Source organism: Mycothermus thermophilus, assembly GCF_041956435.1.
Source record: "Mycothermus thermophilus strain CBS 625.91 unplaced genomic scaffold VTJ04scaffold_3, whole genome shotgun sequence".
NCBI classification, from domain to species: Eukaryota; Fungi; Ascomycota; class Sordariomycetes; order Sordariales; family Chaetomiaceae; genus Mycothermus; species Mycothermus thermophilus.
Window position 1 is genome coordinate 2,260,952 of NW_027191429.1, and position 16,297 is coordinate 2,277,248.

The 16,297-nt window shown below is 57.0% G+C and overlaps 7 protein-coding genes across 7 annotated transcripts; 4 read left to right on the forward strand and 3 right to left on the reverse strand.

Moving 5' to 3' along the window:
* On the reverse strand, positions 1-1,868 carry VTJ04DRAFT_4939 (uncharacterized protein; the record flags this gene model as incomplete). The annotated part of the gene is made up of 3 exons (XM_069362999.1): positions 1-482; positions 540-673; positions 733-1,868. The coding sequence occupies 3 exons, from the start codon at positions 1,866-1,868 to the stop codon at positions 1-3; spliced, it is 1,752 nt and encodes a 583-aa protein (XP_069219890.1).
* A 1,030-nt stretch (positions 1,869-2,898) lies between these two features.
* VTJ04DRAFT_4940 (uncharacterized protein) lies at positions 2,899-4,429 on the forward strand (the record flags this gene model as incomplete). Its single annotated transcript, XM_069363001.1, has 3 exons — positions 2,899-3,634; positions 3,694-4,128; positions 4,221-4,429. 3 exons carry the CDS (start codon positions 2,899-2,901, stop codon positions 4,427-4,429), a joined length of 1,380 nt encoding a protein of 459 aa, XP_069219891.1.
* Positions 4,430-5,648: 1,219 nt separating this feature from the next.
* Positions 5,649-6,149, forward strand: VTJ04DRAFT_4941 (uncharacterized protein; the record flags this gene model as incomplete). The annotated part of the gene is made up of 2 exons (XM_069363002.1): positions 5,649-5,902; positions 6,005-6,149. The coding sequence occupies 2 exons, from the start codon at positions 5,649-5,651 to the stop codon at positions 6,147-6,149; spliced, it is 399 nt and encodes a 132-aa protein (XP_069219892.1).
* A 158-nt stretch (positions 6,150-6,307) lies between these two features.
* VTJ04DRAFT_4942 (uncharacterized protein) lies at positions 6,308-9,891 on the reverse strand (the record flags this gene model as incomplete). The annotated part of the gene is made up of 2 exons (XM_069363003.1): positions 6,308-9,157; positions 9,241-9,891. 2 exons carry the CDS (start codon positions 9,889-9,891, stop codon positions 6,308-6,310), a joined length of 3,501 nt encoding a protein of 1,166 aa, XP_069219893.1.
* Positions 9,892-12,145: 2,254 nt separating this feature from the next.
* VTJ04DRAFT_4943 (uncharacterized protein) lies at positions 12,146-14,567 on the forward strand (the record flags this gene model as incomplete). Its single annotated transcript, XM_069363004.1, has 2 exons — positions 12,146-12,200; positions 12,259-14,567. 2 exons carry the CDS (start codon positions 12,146-12,148, stop codon positions 14,565-14,567), a joined length of 2,364 nt encoding a protein of 787 aa, XP_069219894.1.
* Positions 14,568-14,601: 34 nt separating this feature from the next.
* On the forward strand, positions 14,602-15,097 carry VTJ04DRAFT_4944 (uncharacterized protein; the record flags this gene model as incomplete). The annotated part of the gene is made up of 2 exons (XM_069363005.1): positions 14,602-14,834; positions 14,935-15,097. 2 exons carry the CDS (start codon positions 14,602-14,604, stop codon positions 15,095-15,097), a joined length of 396 nt encoding a protein of 131 aa, XP_069219895.1.
* Positions 15,098-15,128: 31 nt separating this feature from the next.
* VTJ04DRAFT_4945 (uncharacterized protein) lies at positions 15,129-15,992 on the reverse strand (the record flags this gene model as incomplete). Its single annotated transcript, XM_069363006.1, has 4 exons — positions 15,129-15,260; positions 15,331-15,431; positions 15,553-15,798; positions 15,917-15,992. 4 exons carry the CDS (start codon positions 15,990-15,992, stop codon positions 15,129-15,131), a joined length of 555 nt encoding a protein of 184 aa, XP_069219896.1.
* Between the last annotated feature and the right edge of the window lie 305 nt (positions 15,993-16,297).

Below are 16,297 nucleotides of genomic sequence, written 5' to 3' on the forward strand. Positions count from 1 at the left end.
CTAATCCTCCGCGGCACCCTTGCCCTCGTCCAGCAGTCGCTGGCGATACTGGTACCGGATGGTGAACAGGGTGACAACGATGCCCACGCCGCATGCCACGAAAGTGAACAGGTAGGCGTCCCTGTAGCAGGCAATGCCGACGGGGCAGAAACGCTGGCCGTCGGGGCCGACAATCGTGTGGCTGTCAAACACGGTGCCGTAGATGAGGTTGAAGGCATTTCCAGAGATGGCCGGGGCCAAGGTCATGGCACCCCAGTTCTGGCTGAGTCCGTGGATGCCGAACGACTCGGCGGTGATGGACGGGAAAACGCCAAACAGGAAGCCGTAACCAAGGCCGGATAGACCTGAGACGAATCCCAAGAAATGGGGGTTGGTGATGTTGATGGCGCAAAGCTGGGCGACCGAGAAGATGGCGCAGGCGAAGACCAGGCACCAGGCTCGGTTGGCGTGCACCACCTTCACGAGGAAATCGGAACCGACGCCTTTGGATGGTTAGCATGGAAGTGGGTCGAAATGTTCACGGTGCAAAGTATGCTTACCACTCAGCAGCCGACCACCGAAGCTCGCAATGGACAGGATAGAGACGTGCAACTGTTGCCGGTAGACGAGGAAGGCTTCATCGACCGAGCTGTCGTAGAGCTTCCAGAGAGCCTTGACGTTTTGACCGATGTTGCTGCGGCTGTTAGCGGGAGCCCAAGGTGTGATTTCGAGTGCCGAATCAAGGCAACTTACTTGATAGTCATCAAGCCGATGCCAGCCAGGATGCCCAAGATGGACCAAAGAAGCCAGAAGTCGGGGCTACGTAGCAAACGCCATCCGCGGATATCTATACGATGGGACCGATCCAAATCAACACTGTCCGCGAGATAGACATCGCCAGCCAGCGACGACGAGCAAGAGGACGAGGAGGATGATCGGGACATAAGGGACGATGTCTCATCGGGCTCGGCCTCGTTAGACGGGCATTCGGATGCCTTGGGAAGGGCGGCCTCGACATCGGGGTTGCTGTGTTGCGCGGAGGGGCCCAGGGGTTCCACGGAAGACGCATCACGACGGTGGTCCAAGGAGTCCTGGGATGACCCGGCGACGGGGGCGGCGTTGACAGCGGGGGTCGTGTAGGTGGTGGGCGACGTACCAGGTTCTGCGTCGAGAGAGCGTCTGGCGGGGACACGCCGGGAAGCTTTGGACTCGTCGCGGGAAGGGGTTCGCCGCAGCCGACGCGATTCGGAGGAGCCCGAGCTGTTGCTTCCAGCGGCTGGGACGCTATGGTAGGAGGCAGAATGGGTGTGGGGATAGACCTTGAGGAAGAAGAACCCCACGAAGATCATGGCAAACGTGCCGGCGGCCAAGAGAGAGAGGAAGGCGCTGGTATTTCCGGGGAAGAAAATGCCGCCAACCAAGGAGAAAAAGAAGGCGCTCAAGCCGAAGGCGGCCAAGGGGAAAGCAGTTGCCGTGCCGCGATGGTGAGGCCAGTTCAGGGCGGAGGTCTTCACAGCCGCGGCAAAAGCCATGCAGCCGCCGAGGCCAGTGAGGAAGGCGAAGAAGCACAGGATGGGCACGGAGCCCGCGGCGGTCTCGTAGGCGGCGCGGAAAGGGACGTAGCCGATGCCGAGACACAGAGCGCCGGCGAGAACGGCGGGCCGGGGTCCGCGGTGGTCGACAAACAAGCCGACGGGAATTCCGGCCGAGTACATGCCCATGTTGCCGGCCAGGCCGATCAGGTTGATTTCGGTGGCCGACAGGTGCAGGCGATCAGCAAACTGAGGGGCCCAAGCCGAGTAGACATAGTTGGTGCCGCATGCCAGCGAGATCAGGGTGGCGGCCACGCTCGACACCAGTCGGGCGCGGTGCAGCTGAGCCTCCCTCATGGTGGTGGTCCTTGAGGTATGGGACGGCGGACGAAGATCCGAGGATCACGGGCAGAGGAAGTTGAAGGTGTTGGTGGTTATCAGAGAGACGGGCTCAGCCGTACGCAGGCATCCCGCTAGGGGGATTTGACGTAAGTGCGACCGGAGTCGCAGCACCGCGCGGCAAACGGTGCGAGGACAAAAATCCAGAGTTAGTTGCAATGTTATGGAGATGACTTCATCGTGAGATGGTTGTAGACGGCGGTGTATGATCCAGTGTAGGTGAAATTGGCGGATGATATCGGTGATAAGGGGATGGGGCCCAGACAGAGGAGGAGGCCTGAAGCAGTGGGCGCATGTGGCGGCTGATACATGGATGCTCCACTGACTTTCTCTCACATGGCTTGGCGCCGGGTTGCGACAGCGGTCTCGGGCTGCTTCCGGACCCCTGGAACCCCGCGGATTTGCCCCTGTGACCACCACCCGCCACAACTGGCCCGCCTGCTGTGCTCAGGTCAGGCGCCAAAAAAAAAAAAAAAATTGTTGACTCGATTGGCTCAAGATCTTATCCACGGAAGCAGAATAAGGTTGGGTACATCCGAAAGTAACCTATGCAGTACGTAATGGCTCCATCATCGGAGCTGTTTGTTGTCGACAAAACGTCTAGACCCTCAGAGGAGTGCGACGAAAACCTAAACTGAGCCATTACGTCAGGGACCGTAACATCGAGTTGTATTTTACGAGATGCCAAGGGGAAGCGACATCGGGTGCTTATCGATAAGACGGGAAAGCCACACCTGCGGTCAAGACGCGCTAGCTCCACCCGACGACGCGCTCCCCAGAGTCGCGACTTCACCTCCAGATCCATTCCAAACCTTTGTTTTGGTCCTCCCTCGTCGCACCAGCCACAACTTCCATGTCCAAGACCAAGGCCCGCTCTCACTTGCTGCAGTTGGTGGATTCAGACTCGGACGACGGAATTGGGGTGGGGAGTCGAATTTCAAGCTCAACAAAAACAAAACCGCTTCCATCCACAACATCAACACACACCATGCCGCCGCCCAAGAAAAACAAGCCGGGTCGCCCGCCCGCGAACCGTGTCACCAAGCCATCAGCAAAGACAACTACCACTAAAATCCGTGCCGATGACCGATTGCTTGCTGCCGCAGAGGAGGCCGCCGCCGCCAAGAAGAATGCTGCCCCCTCCGGAGGCGGGCGTGGTCGCAAGCCTGCCGCTGCTGCTGATGAGGAGGAGGACACTCAAATGTCAGACGCCCCTGCCCCTGAGGCTCCTGCTTCACCACCAGCGAAGAAGCGCGGCCGTCCAAAGAAGGTCGTCGCCGAGGCCGACGAGTCCCCCACAACCACCAGCCCTCCGCGCAAGCGCAAAGGGGCCAAGAAAGCCGAGGCAGAGGAGGAGCCGTCCGAGGTCTCCGAGGCGCAACAGGAGCAACAGCAAGAGGCGACGCAGACCGATGACGACGGCGATGAGGGGGAGGAGGAGGAACGCGACGATCTGGCGGAACTGCCCGTTCCCCAGAGCCCCGCGCGCGCCAACAAGCCCACCAAGAACGCCGCAGCCCCGACGCCGCGCAGCCTCTCTAAGATCTCGGTGCTCGCGCCGTCACCCGATAAGAGCGGGCCCGAGCTGCGACGCCGCCTCGGCGAGCTGACGCAGAAGTACGAGAACTTGGAGCATAAGTACCGCGACCTCAAAGAAATCGCCGTCAAGGAAGCCGAGCGCAACTTTGATAAGCTCAGGAAGCAGACGGAAGAGAAGTCCAAGGGTAAACCCCCCCATCCCACATCCCCCCAACCATCAACCATCCCCACTAACCCCTCCCAGCCGCCGACCAACTCATTTCCGCCCTCAAAGCCGAGCTCGCCGCGCAAAAGGAAGCCTCCAAAGAGGTCCAGCGCCTCAAGAAGCAGCTCGAGGAAAGCGAATCCCTCGCCGAGGCTTTGCAAAACAAAGTCTCTGACCTGACCGCGTCCCTCTCCGAGTCCAAGTCCGAAATCAAATCGCTCAACCTCAAGCTGGCGGCCGCGCGCAGCGCCGAGCCCGCCGCTCCCGCTAAGGTGCCGGGCAGCGCGATCAAGGGCTCGACTGCCGCGGCGCGTCTCGCTGCCGCGCATGCCCACGCCGCCTCGGACGCCACCATCGCCGCGCACAAGAAGAAGGAGGACCTGTACAGCGATTTGACGGGCCTCATTGTGCGCGGCGTCAAGCAGGAGCCTGGGGAGGATACCTTTGACTGCATCCAGACGGGTCGCAATGGGAGTACGTAGCCCCCTCCCCTCTCACCCCCTGATTGGGGCCTTTCTCGACCATTGTTCGTTGTGAATGCTAACATTTCTCTCTCCCCGCTGCAGCTCTCCACTTCAAACTCGCCATTGACACCAACCCCGAGGACGGCGAAGCCCACTGCCAGTACACGCCGCAGCTCGATCCCAGCCGCGACCGCGCCCTCATCGCCATCTTGCCGAACTACCTGGCTGATGAGATCACCTTCCCCCAGTCGCAGGCCGGCAAGTTCTATGCCCGTGTGTTGAAGGCATTGAACGAGGCTGCCGAGGGTTGAGGCCCACAAAGACGATGATTTCGGAATGGGTTTGAATTGTCTGTCTCGCGTGTATGAGTAGTAGTAGCATCCTTTTGTCTGTGTCTTGAGGACATGGGATTCAGGAGGGCGTTTGGTTGCATGGCGAGGGTGTTTGAGTATTGGTGTCCGGCAGCAACATTGGGTTAGGTATACTCCATAAGTAGAAAGATATGGAAACTGCATTTGCATTGTTACCTCAAGTCACGGTGAGATGCACTTGGATTTGGATAAACAAAAGTTGAGGTATCTCTTGACTCAACCTTTTGGACTCCGGCCTTCATCAACGCCACTTCTCTCAAGCTCCCCCGTCTGTCTCTCTACAAACGACTCTGTATACGCGCAAAGCATACACACATCCCCCGAAACGCCTCGCTGGTTCATCATGAATGGCCACTTAAGCCTCCTGCTTCCCGTCACAACTAGGTCCTTGCTCGAAGGCATGTCATCTCAAGCCTCTCGCCACCCCCTACATGATGCAACCTACCAGACAACCATGACGGACAATGTGATATACTTATCCAGACCGCCAGACACAATCAACCCACCAACCACCGAACCTAGCAAAGTCAAGACCACAAGAAGAAAACAATAACTCTAGACATTACTGTGCTCAAGGTTAAGAGGGTGCCACCACCCCTTCTCTCTGACTCCCATCTCCTCTTCCTTCCTCTACCGGCATTGTGTGTTCGTCCCAAGAAAGCCTACAAAAAAGAGCAACAACGAAAAAGAAAATATCATCCCCAACCTAGGTCATCACAGCCGGCGGATCCCACCTTCCCCCCCAAACAATCCTATTCCCCCAAACCACCGTGTGCTGTGCCATAGCAACCACCATAATCCAACCCGTTCCTGTCTAGACATTTCCAACCCAAACCATCAACTCCGCACTAGCCCTATCCAACCAACCCATACAAAAGCCACCGCACTCCCCCAAGCGTTTTCGCTCTGCCACAGACACAAGACGTATGTTTAGAGTCCAGACTGTGATTGGATGAGGATATCTCAAAACAGGGAAAGGCAATGTAACTCCCAAAGAACCAAGATGGTCAGAAGTAAGGAAAAGCCGATGGGCAATGAAAAGATCAGGGAGCACAACCCCTCGCGTCCGTCACCCAACGCATGCCGCGGAAGAAGGCAACCTCAACGGTGGGAATAATTGAGGGCATCCGCTAATAAGATACGGGTTCCACTAGCGGTAATGCAGATGTTGGGGTGTCCAACGCCCAGAAAGCCTGAGAACAAGGGTGAGATGCTCAGAGAGGTCACCGAAACCACGCTGGCTGAGGGCGCAAGTGGTAGTCGATACAGCCGGCTCAACAGGCTGGGAGGGACGACGGACGGACGGATGGAGGACGACGCCGCTAGTAATATGCCAGGCGGGATGGGGAGTGGTGATCCGAACCGAGGATCTAATGAAAAAAAGTGTATGAACAACCGAAGAACCGCGCTTCTGTGGGTTGCGTGACCATCGAAACAGAGGGTATATATATGATATATCGAATTGAACAAGCTCGCTTTCTCCTCCAAGGCAAAACGCAAGCCCTGAACAACAAGAAAATGGGACAAGCCCATGTTGAGCGCTGTGGCCGGCGCGCGGCATGGGGTATCGTGGGATGAATATGTACTGTCGGCATGGGTATGTACACGGCCGGTGGGAAGGAAGAGAAAGGTTGAGAAGGAGGGGATCAGCTGCGCGTAAGAGCCAAAAGAGGTAGGAAATGCATGACAGTCGTATGGGGGGAAAAGTACAAGATGAAAAGAAAGACATGGTCATCGCTTCGTCATCAATCGTCATGAGCCAGGAAGATACCCTAAGAGGGGAGAGAGGAAGAGAAGAAAATTTTCCATCTCCCAACCTCAGGGCTCTTTCCCTCGTTTCCTATCGCCGCCGTTCCCCGCATAGAACTGGCTCAGCCCGACTAGTAACCAAGAGTCGGCTGTCAAATGAACAATAGCCAGCCAAAAGGCCAAGAGGTTGGCGAGATAATGCAGGGTGTACGCGTACGAGACGCCGTACACCGCGGCGTAGATGGCGATGGAGAAGAGCAGCAAGCTCGTGACGTGCCTGAAGCGGTTGGCCAGTGGAGGTATCATCTTGCCCGTGGTGAGGGTCTCGACGACCATAATGAAAGGCATGACGGAAAGGACGTTGTGGTGCGAAGTGAAGGGCGTCAGCCAGTGGACGGCTAGGTTATGAACCCAGACGACAAAGGTTGGTAGGTTGATGGGGAGGATCCAGAGCATGAGGATGAAGACGGAATGAGCATAATTGTAGAAGTTACAGTACGCGGCAGACCGCAACTCCGAAGCGGCACGCTGGGCCCGCACGATGGTAAACAGCTGCACCAAGCAAGCCACCAAATAGGCGAACTGATAAGGCACCACTGTGGAGACAAGCAGAAGCAGCACGGCCGTCGTTACCATCCTGCGCCGGGGTGACGGGCTGGAGAAAAGGATGGGCGTGACTTTCTTCCGGTCTTCATTCCGGACCCAACCAGGACGGAACGAGATGAGGCTGGTGATCGCGCCCAAGAGGTGCGTAAGGGCAACGGCGAGGTAGTGAACCACGGTGCATACGCCGACGCAGACAACGCCGATCAGAGGGATGAGGAACAGGAACAACGGGTCGGTGGTCCCGATGAGCAGGTCATTTTGGTGGAAGTCGATGGTAGGAAGTGTGCCGTTCCCCCAATGCCAGAAGTTTGCATGGGTCGTGGCCGAGGATTTAGTCTCAGTGGAGAGGGTGAGGAGCGTGAGCGAGCTCAGCATCAACGGGATCGACTTCTTGAGGCAGAGATCCAAGCTCTCAGAGAAGGTGATGAAGGTCCCTGTACTGTCATAGATGCGGAACTGCTCGCGAAGCACCAGGGCCACGATAAAAACGGGGAATGCGGCGAATACGGTGCGGTAGCGGATGTAGAGCTTCCCAAGGCTGCCCAATAAGTCGACAGTTAGATCGACGTCGACGCTGGCGCGGCAGGTTGGGTCCGTCCAGAATTGGAAGCTTAGGCCGGTGTGATCCGACCGCCTGGCAAGTGGTGGAGGAACGTAGGGCGCAACACCGTGCAAGCTAACTGTGGCTTCTCGCACATTGACAAAGTACTTTGACTCGTACGGCTCTGTCAAGTATTGCCGCACCAGCGGTGCGAAGAGCTCGCGGTGTTCGTCGCAAGCCTGGGTGGTAACTCGAAGATTGTAAGCAAGCAGACTCGACTGAAGTGAGGGCACATTGATCTCCGTGACCATGGGCCGGTGGGCCGGGAGGCGAAGGCTGAGGCCAAAGGTAAGAAGCCGACGGAGGCTGACATGTCGGATCTGGTGCGACTGGGTGTGGTCGGCAAACTCGGCAATGACAAACCCGCGCGTTGGGTTGGTGGCTTTCTCGAGGATGGCGACAAATTGGTGCTCGGCGATGTCATCGACACCGTACTCTAAGTAGGAGAACGGGGTGATTTCCTTCTCGCCGTCTGTGTAGAAAGGGAATCGGGTTGACGAGGTGGACGCGGGCAGCGGAATCACGTCCGAAGCGGCGTTCCGGCAGGCCAGTCGGGTGGTCCCCGCCGAATCTTTGCTCTTGGACAAGTCAATCTGGGTTGTAAAGCCGGCCCAGGATTGACTTGGTTGCGACGGAATGACACTGCAGAAGAGAACCTCGAGTTTCCCGTTCTCACCCGGCCTGTCAAGTTTTGCATCCGTTAAGAGGGTGAAGCGCAATTTGTCGGGGGATTCCGCGGGTGGGATGGGCATAAGGTGCGGGCGAACACCCCCGGCTGCACCTAAGTTCCTCAAGACCAGGCTCTCGCCTTCGGCGATGATGGCGTCCGAGTTGTCGTCGATTGTCAGCAGCGTCGTCGGGTCCGCATGCGGAGCTACCTTCTCAGCGATTGACTCCATGCCCGTAAGGAACCACTTCTTGAACACGCGCATACGCTCAGCGCGAGGTTTCGTCTGGGAGGCCCTGTGGACGTCGACAATGTCATAGATGGACTGGACAATGACTTTGCGGAATTGGTCGCACCAAAGAATGGCCTGGTGATCCGTACTCGTCCAGACGTGGGGAATGGTGGAAGTGAAGACGGTGAAACCATGTGTGTCTGGGACCAGTGACTCAACACTCGCATAGTCGGAGGGAACGACCGTATCAAGGCCACCACCGGCAATGGAGACCAGTGTGACGTGCCACAGAGGATTGTTGTTGGCCCACTGTTGTGCGTAGGCGCGGCGCCAATAGTCGTTGATATCCTTGTAGGTCTGGACGATCTGGCCGTCAAAGGACACAGGAGGGCGTGCGTGCGGAGCCGACATGGTGATGATGGTGTTGATGGAGTTGGCCTGATAGTTTGGCATGATCAGCATGGCGCGGGCGACGACGCCACCCATGGAGTGGCCCAAAACGATGACCGAAGTTGGATCAGGCAAATCGGGGTCGCGATCCGAGACGCGCGGGTCAAGGTACAATGACAGAATGTAGCGGACCGCTTCGTTGAGATACTCGGCTTGATCCAACAATGTCTGGCCATGGAATGCCGTGATATCCTCGTTGAAATCAACCGTGAAAAAGTCGAGGTTGCGAATCCCGGAGGCCAAGGCAGCTTCGTCGTGCTGCAGGACATCGTGGAAGTAGGTGGCGGCCTCTGCAGCAATAGGGCGGACCTGCTTGTAGCTTCCAGCATTGCCGGGGATGAAGAGGACAGGCACTCCGCGGACCTATAAACTCGGGCTTCAGTTAGCAATCGTGCATCAGGGGAGAGAGGGTTGGGCTACGAGAGGAAGAATGTGCAGTATCGCACCTTTGCGTCATGGTCCACCCCTTGCTCCCGGTACAAGTACAGCGAGTACTTGCTCGCAAGACGCGTGTGCTCCGTGTCAAATTCGGCGAGCTTGACGTAAGACGGGCGCATGTATGACATGCGGCAACCTTTAGGGTCGAGCTGGCGCGTCCCGGCAGAGTGGACAACGACCAAAAGAAAGGCGATGCCAACGAGAGAGATGACCAGGGAGGCCAAACCAGTGGCCCAGGGACTTCTCCATGAGGGGCGGCGAGCGAGGGACCTCCCCTCGGGACTCTTGATACCCATGCCTCCGTTAGCCGTGTCGCCGGCGCCAGCAGCAAGAGCGAATCCTGAAAACGAAGAAGAGGAGGACGAGGGGCGTTCGAGAGCTGGCGGGCGTTTCTCGAGTTTCTCTAGGAGACTGCCATTCCCAGCGGAGCGAGTGTCGGTGGGAGAGCGCCAATTGATACTTCCGGATCGTCGGCTGACGGTGAGGGAGGGCTTAGCATCGGCGCTGCGGCGGCGGTCGACTGTTATGTTGGTGGGCTGGTGTGCCGAAGATCGCAAGTCGGTGGTGGTGAAGCGAGTGGACGACGAGTTGACATAGACGCTGTCGGAAGGCGGAGGAGGATCATCGTCTTCTGACGACCCCGACGAGTGGCTCCTCATCCCAGTAAGGGCGGCGGCCTCGGGATCTGGCGTGGACGTGGCACAGCGTGGCCTCGGTCGCCGTCACTAAGTCTGTATCGGTGTAGATGTCTGGACGGAGCAAGCGAGCGGACTGTGAAGCGGTGGTGGTGCGTTGGTGGAACGCTGCCCCATGGGCCGCCGCTTCAGCAGGTAGGTTGGTTTTTTTGTTGAAATTTCCCTTTTCGAGGTCCCTTCCCTGTTGACAGTGTTCTAGGCCGTCGGGCTGGTCATTGGCGTCTCCCTGGGTTCGAAGCGAATGTGGGCGCTCGTCCAAAAAAAAGATGGATGGAGCAACAAGGCAAAGCAGCACTCGGCGATGGGCAGAGCGCAAACAAATCGGCTAACTACCGTTGGATATGGAAGCTTTGTTGGAGGAGAGATGGGCGCAATTCGGATCCGGGAGCTTCTTCTTGGCTCGCCGTTCCACTGTTCCATGGTTCGCATGTGGTGAATTGCAAAGTCCAGGCGCTCTGCAGCCCCCACCCGGATTGGCCATGCGTCCATGGATGGATGGCAAGAAGGGCATGGGGGTCAACACCAAAGCAGGGAATCCAGGCCCGCTCCGAAACGGGCCGACATGATTTGCTGGCGCTTGGTCCTGCCGTGACGGGTGGCTGGATGGCTGGATGGTGTGGAGACATGGCGTTGCAGCAAAAGCAGGCTAGCGGCAGGTACGGGTTCGGGTTGATTATGATGCACCTCCCCAAAGAAATGATAACGAAACCTCCAACGGCATTTGGGAAGCGGGAAAACGGAAATCTTTGAAGAGATGGGAAGGAGCAAATGGATGTTTTGTTTCAGTTCCATGTGGACACATCCATCCCCGATCTCACATCAGCCTGGATCCTTGACATGGCGCTGTCAAAAATCAAAAGACTCGGGATAATAATATTCTCTTTTTCCATCTGTTTGGATATCTGAAACAACAAGACCAGACGCAGCCCTACAGAGTACATTCTGAGAACAGATTCAGGTAGTTACGGAGTATTTTACAAGACATATGAGAACAACGCGACCACTATCTGGATTGAGCCTCCTCCCCCGGACGTGTGTGGGTGACGATCGCAAGACTCGACCGAATGACGACACGATCAGGAAATGAACTCCCCTCGATCTTAATGACAAGACCACGCAGGTGCAGGCGCGTGCGAGCCGCGGTTGCATTCATCCACATCTCGTTGGGGGCCAATGGCATGTCGCAAGCGACCTGCAGCCACATTGGTCTGGCTGACCAAGGAATAGTACATGATAATAGAGAGTTATCACACACTAGAGTGCGACATTGGCATTCTGTTGATGACTGTGATAGCTTACAACATATTGCAGCACCTCAGGTTAATACCAAGGAAAAGGCCATTACTGCATCGACTTCGTATTCCGGTTTCTCTGTTCAGTCTTGCAGCCTTAGCTCCCGGCTTAGCCATATCCCCTCCGTTCAGCGGATTGTGCACTCTGTGTAGTGGCTAGATTAACCACTCTTGAGACCAACCCAACTGAAAAAAGCGACGGTCATTGATAAAAGTGTTCCAAGGTGCTCATGTATGTAAGGTACATGCTGTACCGCAGTTACTGTCCGAAGGTCCGAAGACCCTGGCATGCCATGTTGAAACCTTCATGAGGTATTCACATGGACAGAGCGAACGAGGCCAAGCAGTCCCTAATCGTGCCAGGCTCAAATCCAGTCCTCTCAGGATTGTGTCTACCTGAGTTTCTACACTTCAGAATTATTCATACATTCCGAGGTAGGTACCCAACATGAGAAATGAGGGCTTTGCTGCATGGTATTTGTGCGCGAGGCTTGTTTGGTAGTCTGGACGACTTGGGTGCTGGCATTTCATTCGATCAAAAAAGAGACATTACTTACAAGTAGTGATGTCCAGAGAGAATCGCTCTCATAAGCCACTCAAAATTCCAGTGCTCAAAACCCATCTCATTTATTTTATTTTTTATTTCCCTCCCTCCCCCTCTTCCCCCACATATGTTCTGCTGGTTGTTTTGGGATGCGCTGTCCCCGGAAGACACTTGGGGATAGAGGGGCAGCAGAATGCGATAACAATTGCTGCGCTGCGATAAGCTTAAAAGTTGATGCGGGGCAGACCATTTTGGGGACGGGATTGGCCCCAAACTCTTCCGAGAACCTGAACACTGCCATCAAAAAAAGATTTCGACAACGAAACAAAGACGTCACGCTAATTCTTGCTGCAACCACTGCCGTAGGCAGTGTAAAGCAGCCATGTTTCCCGACGTAGGAGCCGGTAGGCTGGAGGGCCTACTGGGCATACCGGACGGTATGTCGCCCTGCACTTGTGCAGCTTGGGACTGGCACTGACATTCATTGCTTCCAAGGGGTCTTGGATCTCTGGCACGAATACCGAGTCCCGATCATCATGGCCGCTCTTTTTGTCTTGGGTCTTCTGCGGTTATATCTCCATTTGACATACACGCCAGAGGAGTTGCGAGTCTTCCCGAAGATTTACGAACAAGAGCCAGCAGATGAGTCCATGCAGAAGAAGCCCACAACTACAACAAAGGAGAAGATTGAGGTTGTCAACACCACAAACTCCGAAACCAAGAAGGCAGGGATAAAACAGGGACCGAGAAGGATCAAGGGCGATGTTCCGAAGAAGGGACTGGCTCGTCCGCCTGCTGGCAAGGAGGCATCCAAGACCCAAATATTGGTCTTCTACTCGTCCTTGACAGCCACGACAGAGAAGATCGCACAGACATTCGCCCAGGAGCTGGCCACAGGACTTAAACTCTCCGAGACAGGAGAATCAGATAGCCCATTCCTACAGCCCCAGGTGCTAGATCTGGCCGAAATCGACTATGACGAGTACTTCCTCAACCTTCCGAAGTCCAAAGAACAACCCACGGAGCATTTCTATCTGCTCCTCATCCCCAGCTACAACATCGACAGCATAAACGACAACTTCCTCGAGCATCTCCAGGAGACACACCACGACTTCCGAGTTGACACGTCCCCGCTCTCTCCAATCCTCGGATACTCTGTGTTCGGTTTTGGTGACAAGGAGGGATGGCCGACCGAGGAGGAAGGGTTTTGCTTCCAAGCCAAGGAAGTGGACAAGTGGATGGCCAAGCTGACAGGCCGGAAGCGTGCGTATCCGCTCGGGATGGGCGACTGGAAGAGAGACGGAAAGGAGCGTCTCACTGAATGGAGGGACGGACTGGTAGATGTTCTCAAACAGATCCAAGAAACCGGGAGCTTGGGAGAGGGTGTGCCGGGTTCCGGAGATCCCCTGGAAAGTGATCCTGAGGATAATGCTGAAGACGATGACGAGGTGCTGGTGGAGGATGGCGCTGCCCTGAAGCCAAGGAAAAGGCGAGGCTCGGGCGGTTTGCAGGATGTCGAGGATATTGGTCGGATCATGGAGCTGTCGCAGGACGACGCCTCCAGCCCGAAGAAATTTTCGGCTCCCCTTGCTATCGACTTCACCACCGAAGGGCGCCGGTCAGCAAACAAAACCGCTACGGCACCACTCAAGGAGATGGTGCCAAAGAATTCACCCACCTATGCGGCTTTGACCAAGCAAGGCTACTCCATCGTCGGCTCGCACTCGGGCGTTAAGATCTGCCGCTGGACCAAGTCAGCCCTTCGCGGACGGGGTTCCTGCTACAAGTTCTCCTTCTACGGCATCAACTCCCACCAATGCATGGAGGCGACGCCATCCCTTTCGTGCTCCAACAAGTGCGTCTTTTGCTGGCGCCACGGCACCAACCCCGTCGGCACGACCTGGCGGTGGACGGTCGACCCGCCGCAGCTCATCTTCGACGGCATCAAGGAGAACCACTACAAAAAGATCAAGATGATGCGCGGCGTGCCCGGGGTGCGGGCCGAGCGCTTCGCCGAGGCCATGCGCATCCGCCACTGCGCCCTCTCCCTGGTCGGCGAGCCCATCTTCTACCCGCACATCAACGACCTGCTCGAGCTCCTGCACGGCGAGCGCATCTCGTCCTTCCTCGTCTGCAACGCCCAACACCCGGACCAGCTCGCCGCCCTGCGCCACGTCACGCAGCTCTACGTCAGCATCGACGCCCCCGACCGCGACTCCCTGCGGCGCATCGACCGCCCCCTGCACCGCGACTTTTGGGAGCGCTTCCTCCGCTGCCTCGACATACTCCGCGAGCGGCGCAACCGGCAGCGCACCGTGTTCCGCCTGACGCTGGTCAAGGGGTTCAACATCGACGACGCCGTCGAAGGGTACGCAGACCTGGTCGAGCGCGGGCTGCCGTGCTTCGTCGAGGTCAAAGGCGTCACGTACTGCGGCACCGCCACGTCCAGCAACGCCGGGCTGACCATGGCCAATGTGCCCTTCTACCAGGAGGTGTGCGATTTCGTGGTGGCGCTGGAGGCGGCGCTGCGCAAGAGGGGGCTGGCGTACGGGATCGCGGCGGAGCATGCGCACAGCTGCTGCATCTTGCTCGCGAGCGAGAGGTTTAGGATTGACGGGCGCTGGCATACGCTGATTGACTATGAGCGGTTCTTTGAGCTGCTGGAGGAGAAGGGCCCGGATGGGGACTTCGGGCCGGAGGATTATATCGGCCCGCCGACGCCCGAGTGGGCGACGTGGGGCAATGGCGGGTTTGATCCAAGGGATCAGAGGGTGGATAGGAAGGGGAGGCCGGTGGAGGTGTAGTTGGTGATGGAGCTCTGTAGGCTGCCAGCCAGCAATGTACAACTGCCGTTTGCGAGTAGTCGAATGCTGTCTCTGGGTTCATAACAGTGTGGTGTGTGTCTTCATTAAGCCAAAGAGCAACCGCTGGGAATCTGCATACAACCCCCCCGGCCCTACCCATACCTATTGTACAGTATATGCGCTCATTTCGTCTTCCTCTTCTCCACCCGTTTCGTCGTCCCATCACTTCGAGAACTTGTGTCGTCCACGGAACCTTTGTCATCTCAGGTAGCGCGGCATGCAAAAGAAAGCCCGTATAATACATAACAAATCCGTAAACAGGTTTGTAAACGTCGTGGAATTTCTTTGGTCTTCTCTCTCCCGCCAGCGGCTGTAGGCGGATGATAGCGGCCTGCCTTCTCACGTTGGTTTGGTCCAGATCCAAGGTGGGGTTTATTCCCCCTCTCTCTCCTCGTGTGGGTCGTCTTCCCACTCATGATCCTTCTTCCGGCAGGACTTCAACCAACTCCAACGAACCGAAACTTCGATGAGCCGCCAATTGACTGGCGAGGGGAGACTCATCTAGTCCAAGCCGGTGCCAGGTTGGGCGCCCAGCTCACGCATCAGTTCGGCCATGTCGGGCGCGGCGAAACTGGGACCAATTCGCAGGCTCGTGTCGTAGGCGATCATCTCGGCGAGGATGTCAAGGATAGGCTGTTGCGTAGTAGGGGGTTGTATTAGTGAAAATGAACCCAGAGCGGCCGGAGGAATTCTGTGGCCGTACCTTGGACACTGTCTTGTCATAGATGTTGATCAGGTCGCCCGGCGTGGGGTAGACCTTGAGAGCCTTGTAGAAGGCGAGAGCGGCTTCGAGGTACTTAGAGGCTGTTTTTGTGGGAAGATGATGATGTCAGTTTACCTTCCCCTTCAAGTCCCCGCGTTCACCCAGCCCTGCAAGCCAAAGATATACGGCTCCTTTCCACTCTCATTTTCATGGGACACATACGGTTCGCAGCCAACTGCTCTCCTTCCTGGACCTGCTCCAGGAAGAAAGCCTCCTTCTCCTCGGTGCCGGTTGGGAAACCCTCGGCCTTGGCCTCGTCGACGGCGTCCCGGATGGCCTGCTTACGGGCGGTGGCGTTGGCTTCGGCCTGGACCTTCTCGGCGCGCTCTTGCCTTCGCTGCGTGCGGCGCAACTCCCTACGGAACTCGGGATCGTGGCGGCGGCGATAGTCGAAATAGGCGGCATAGCCTGTGGGCAGGGTGGAAGTTGAGAGAAAAAACAGGTTAGCCAGTCTGTTTTTACTCTTCGAGGCGAGAGGTTGGAGGGGCCAAGAAAGAACATGTGTGCGGCCGGCGGGCGGACATACCGAGCACACCGACGGCGACCGTCGCAACGGCGGCCGTGACGAGGGTGGTGGTAGATGTTGATGATTGTGACGACATTGTGTTTGCTGGTTTTGGATCTGGATATATGTTGGCGCAGGGCCGGTGAGGGTGTGTTGAGGAGGGGCAGAGGGCGGGAAGAGTTGGTTAGCGGCGGTTGTAATCTTTTGCGATGCGGTTCAAAGGTTTGTGACGCTGGTCACGCCGTAATTTTTTCTTGGAAAGCCGCAGCACGGCGCAAAGGCGGGACGGCGGGCGCTCAAGGTGGAGAATCCCGGTCCGCTGTCTCTCCTCGGCCAGGGGTCCCCGACAAGTTGCCCCACTTTGTCCAAAGATGAGGCAAGGACTCGGGGCTCACACGCAGC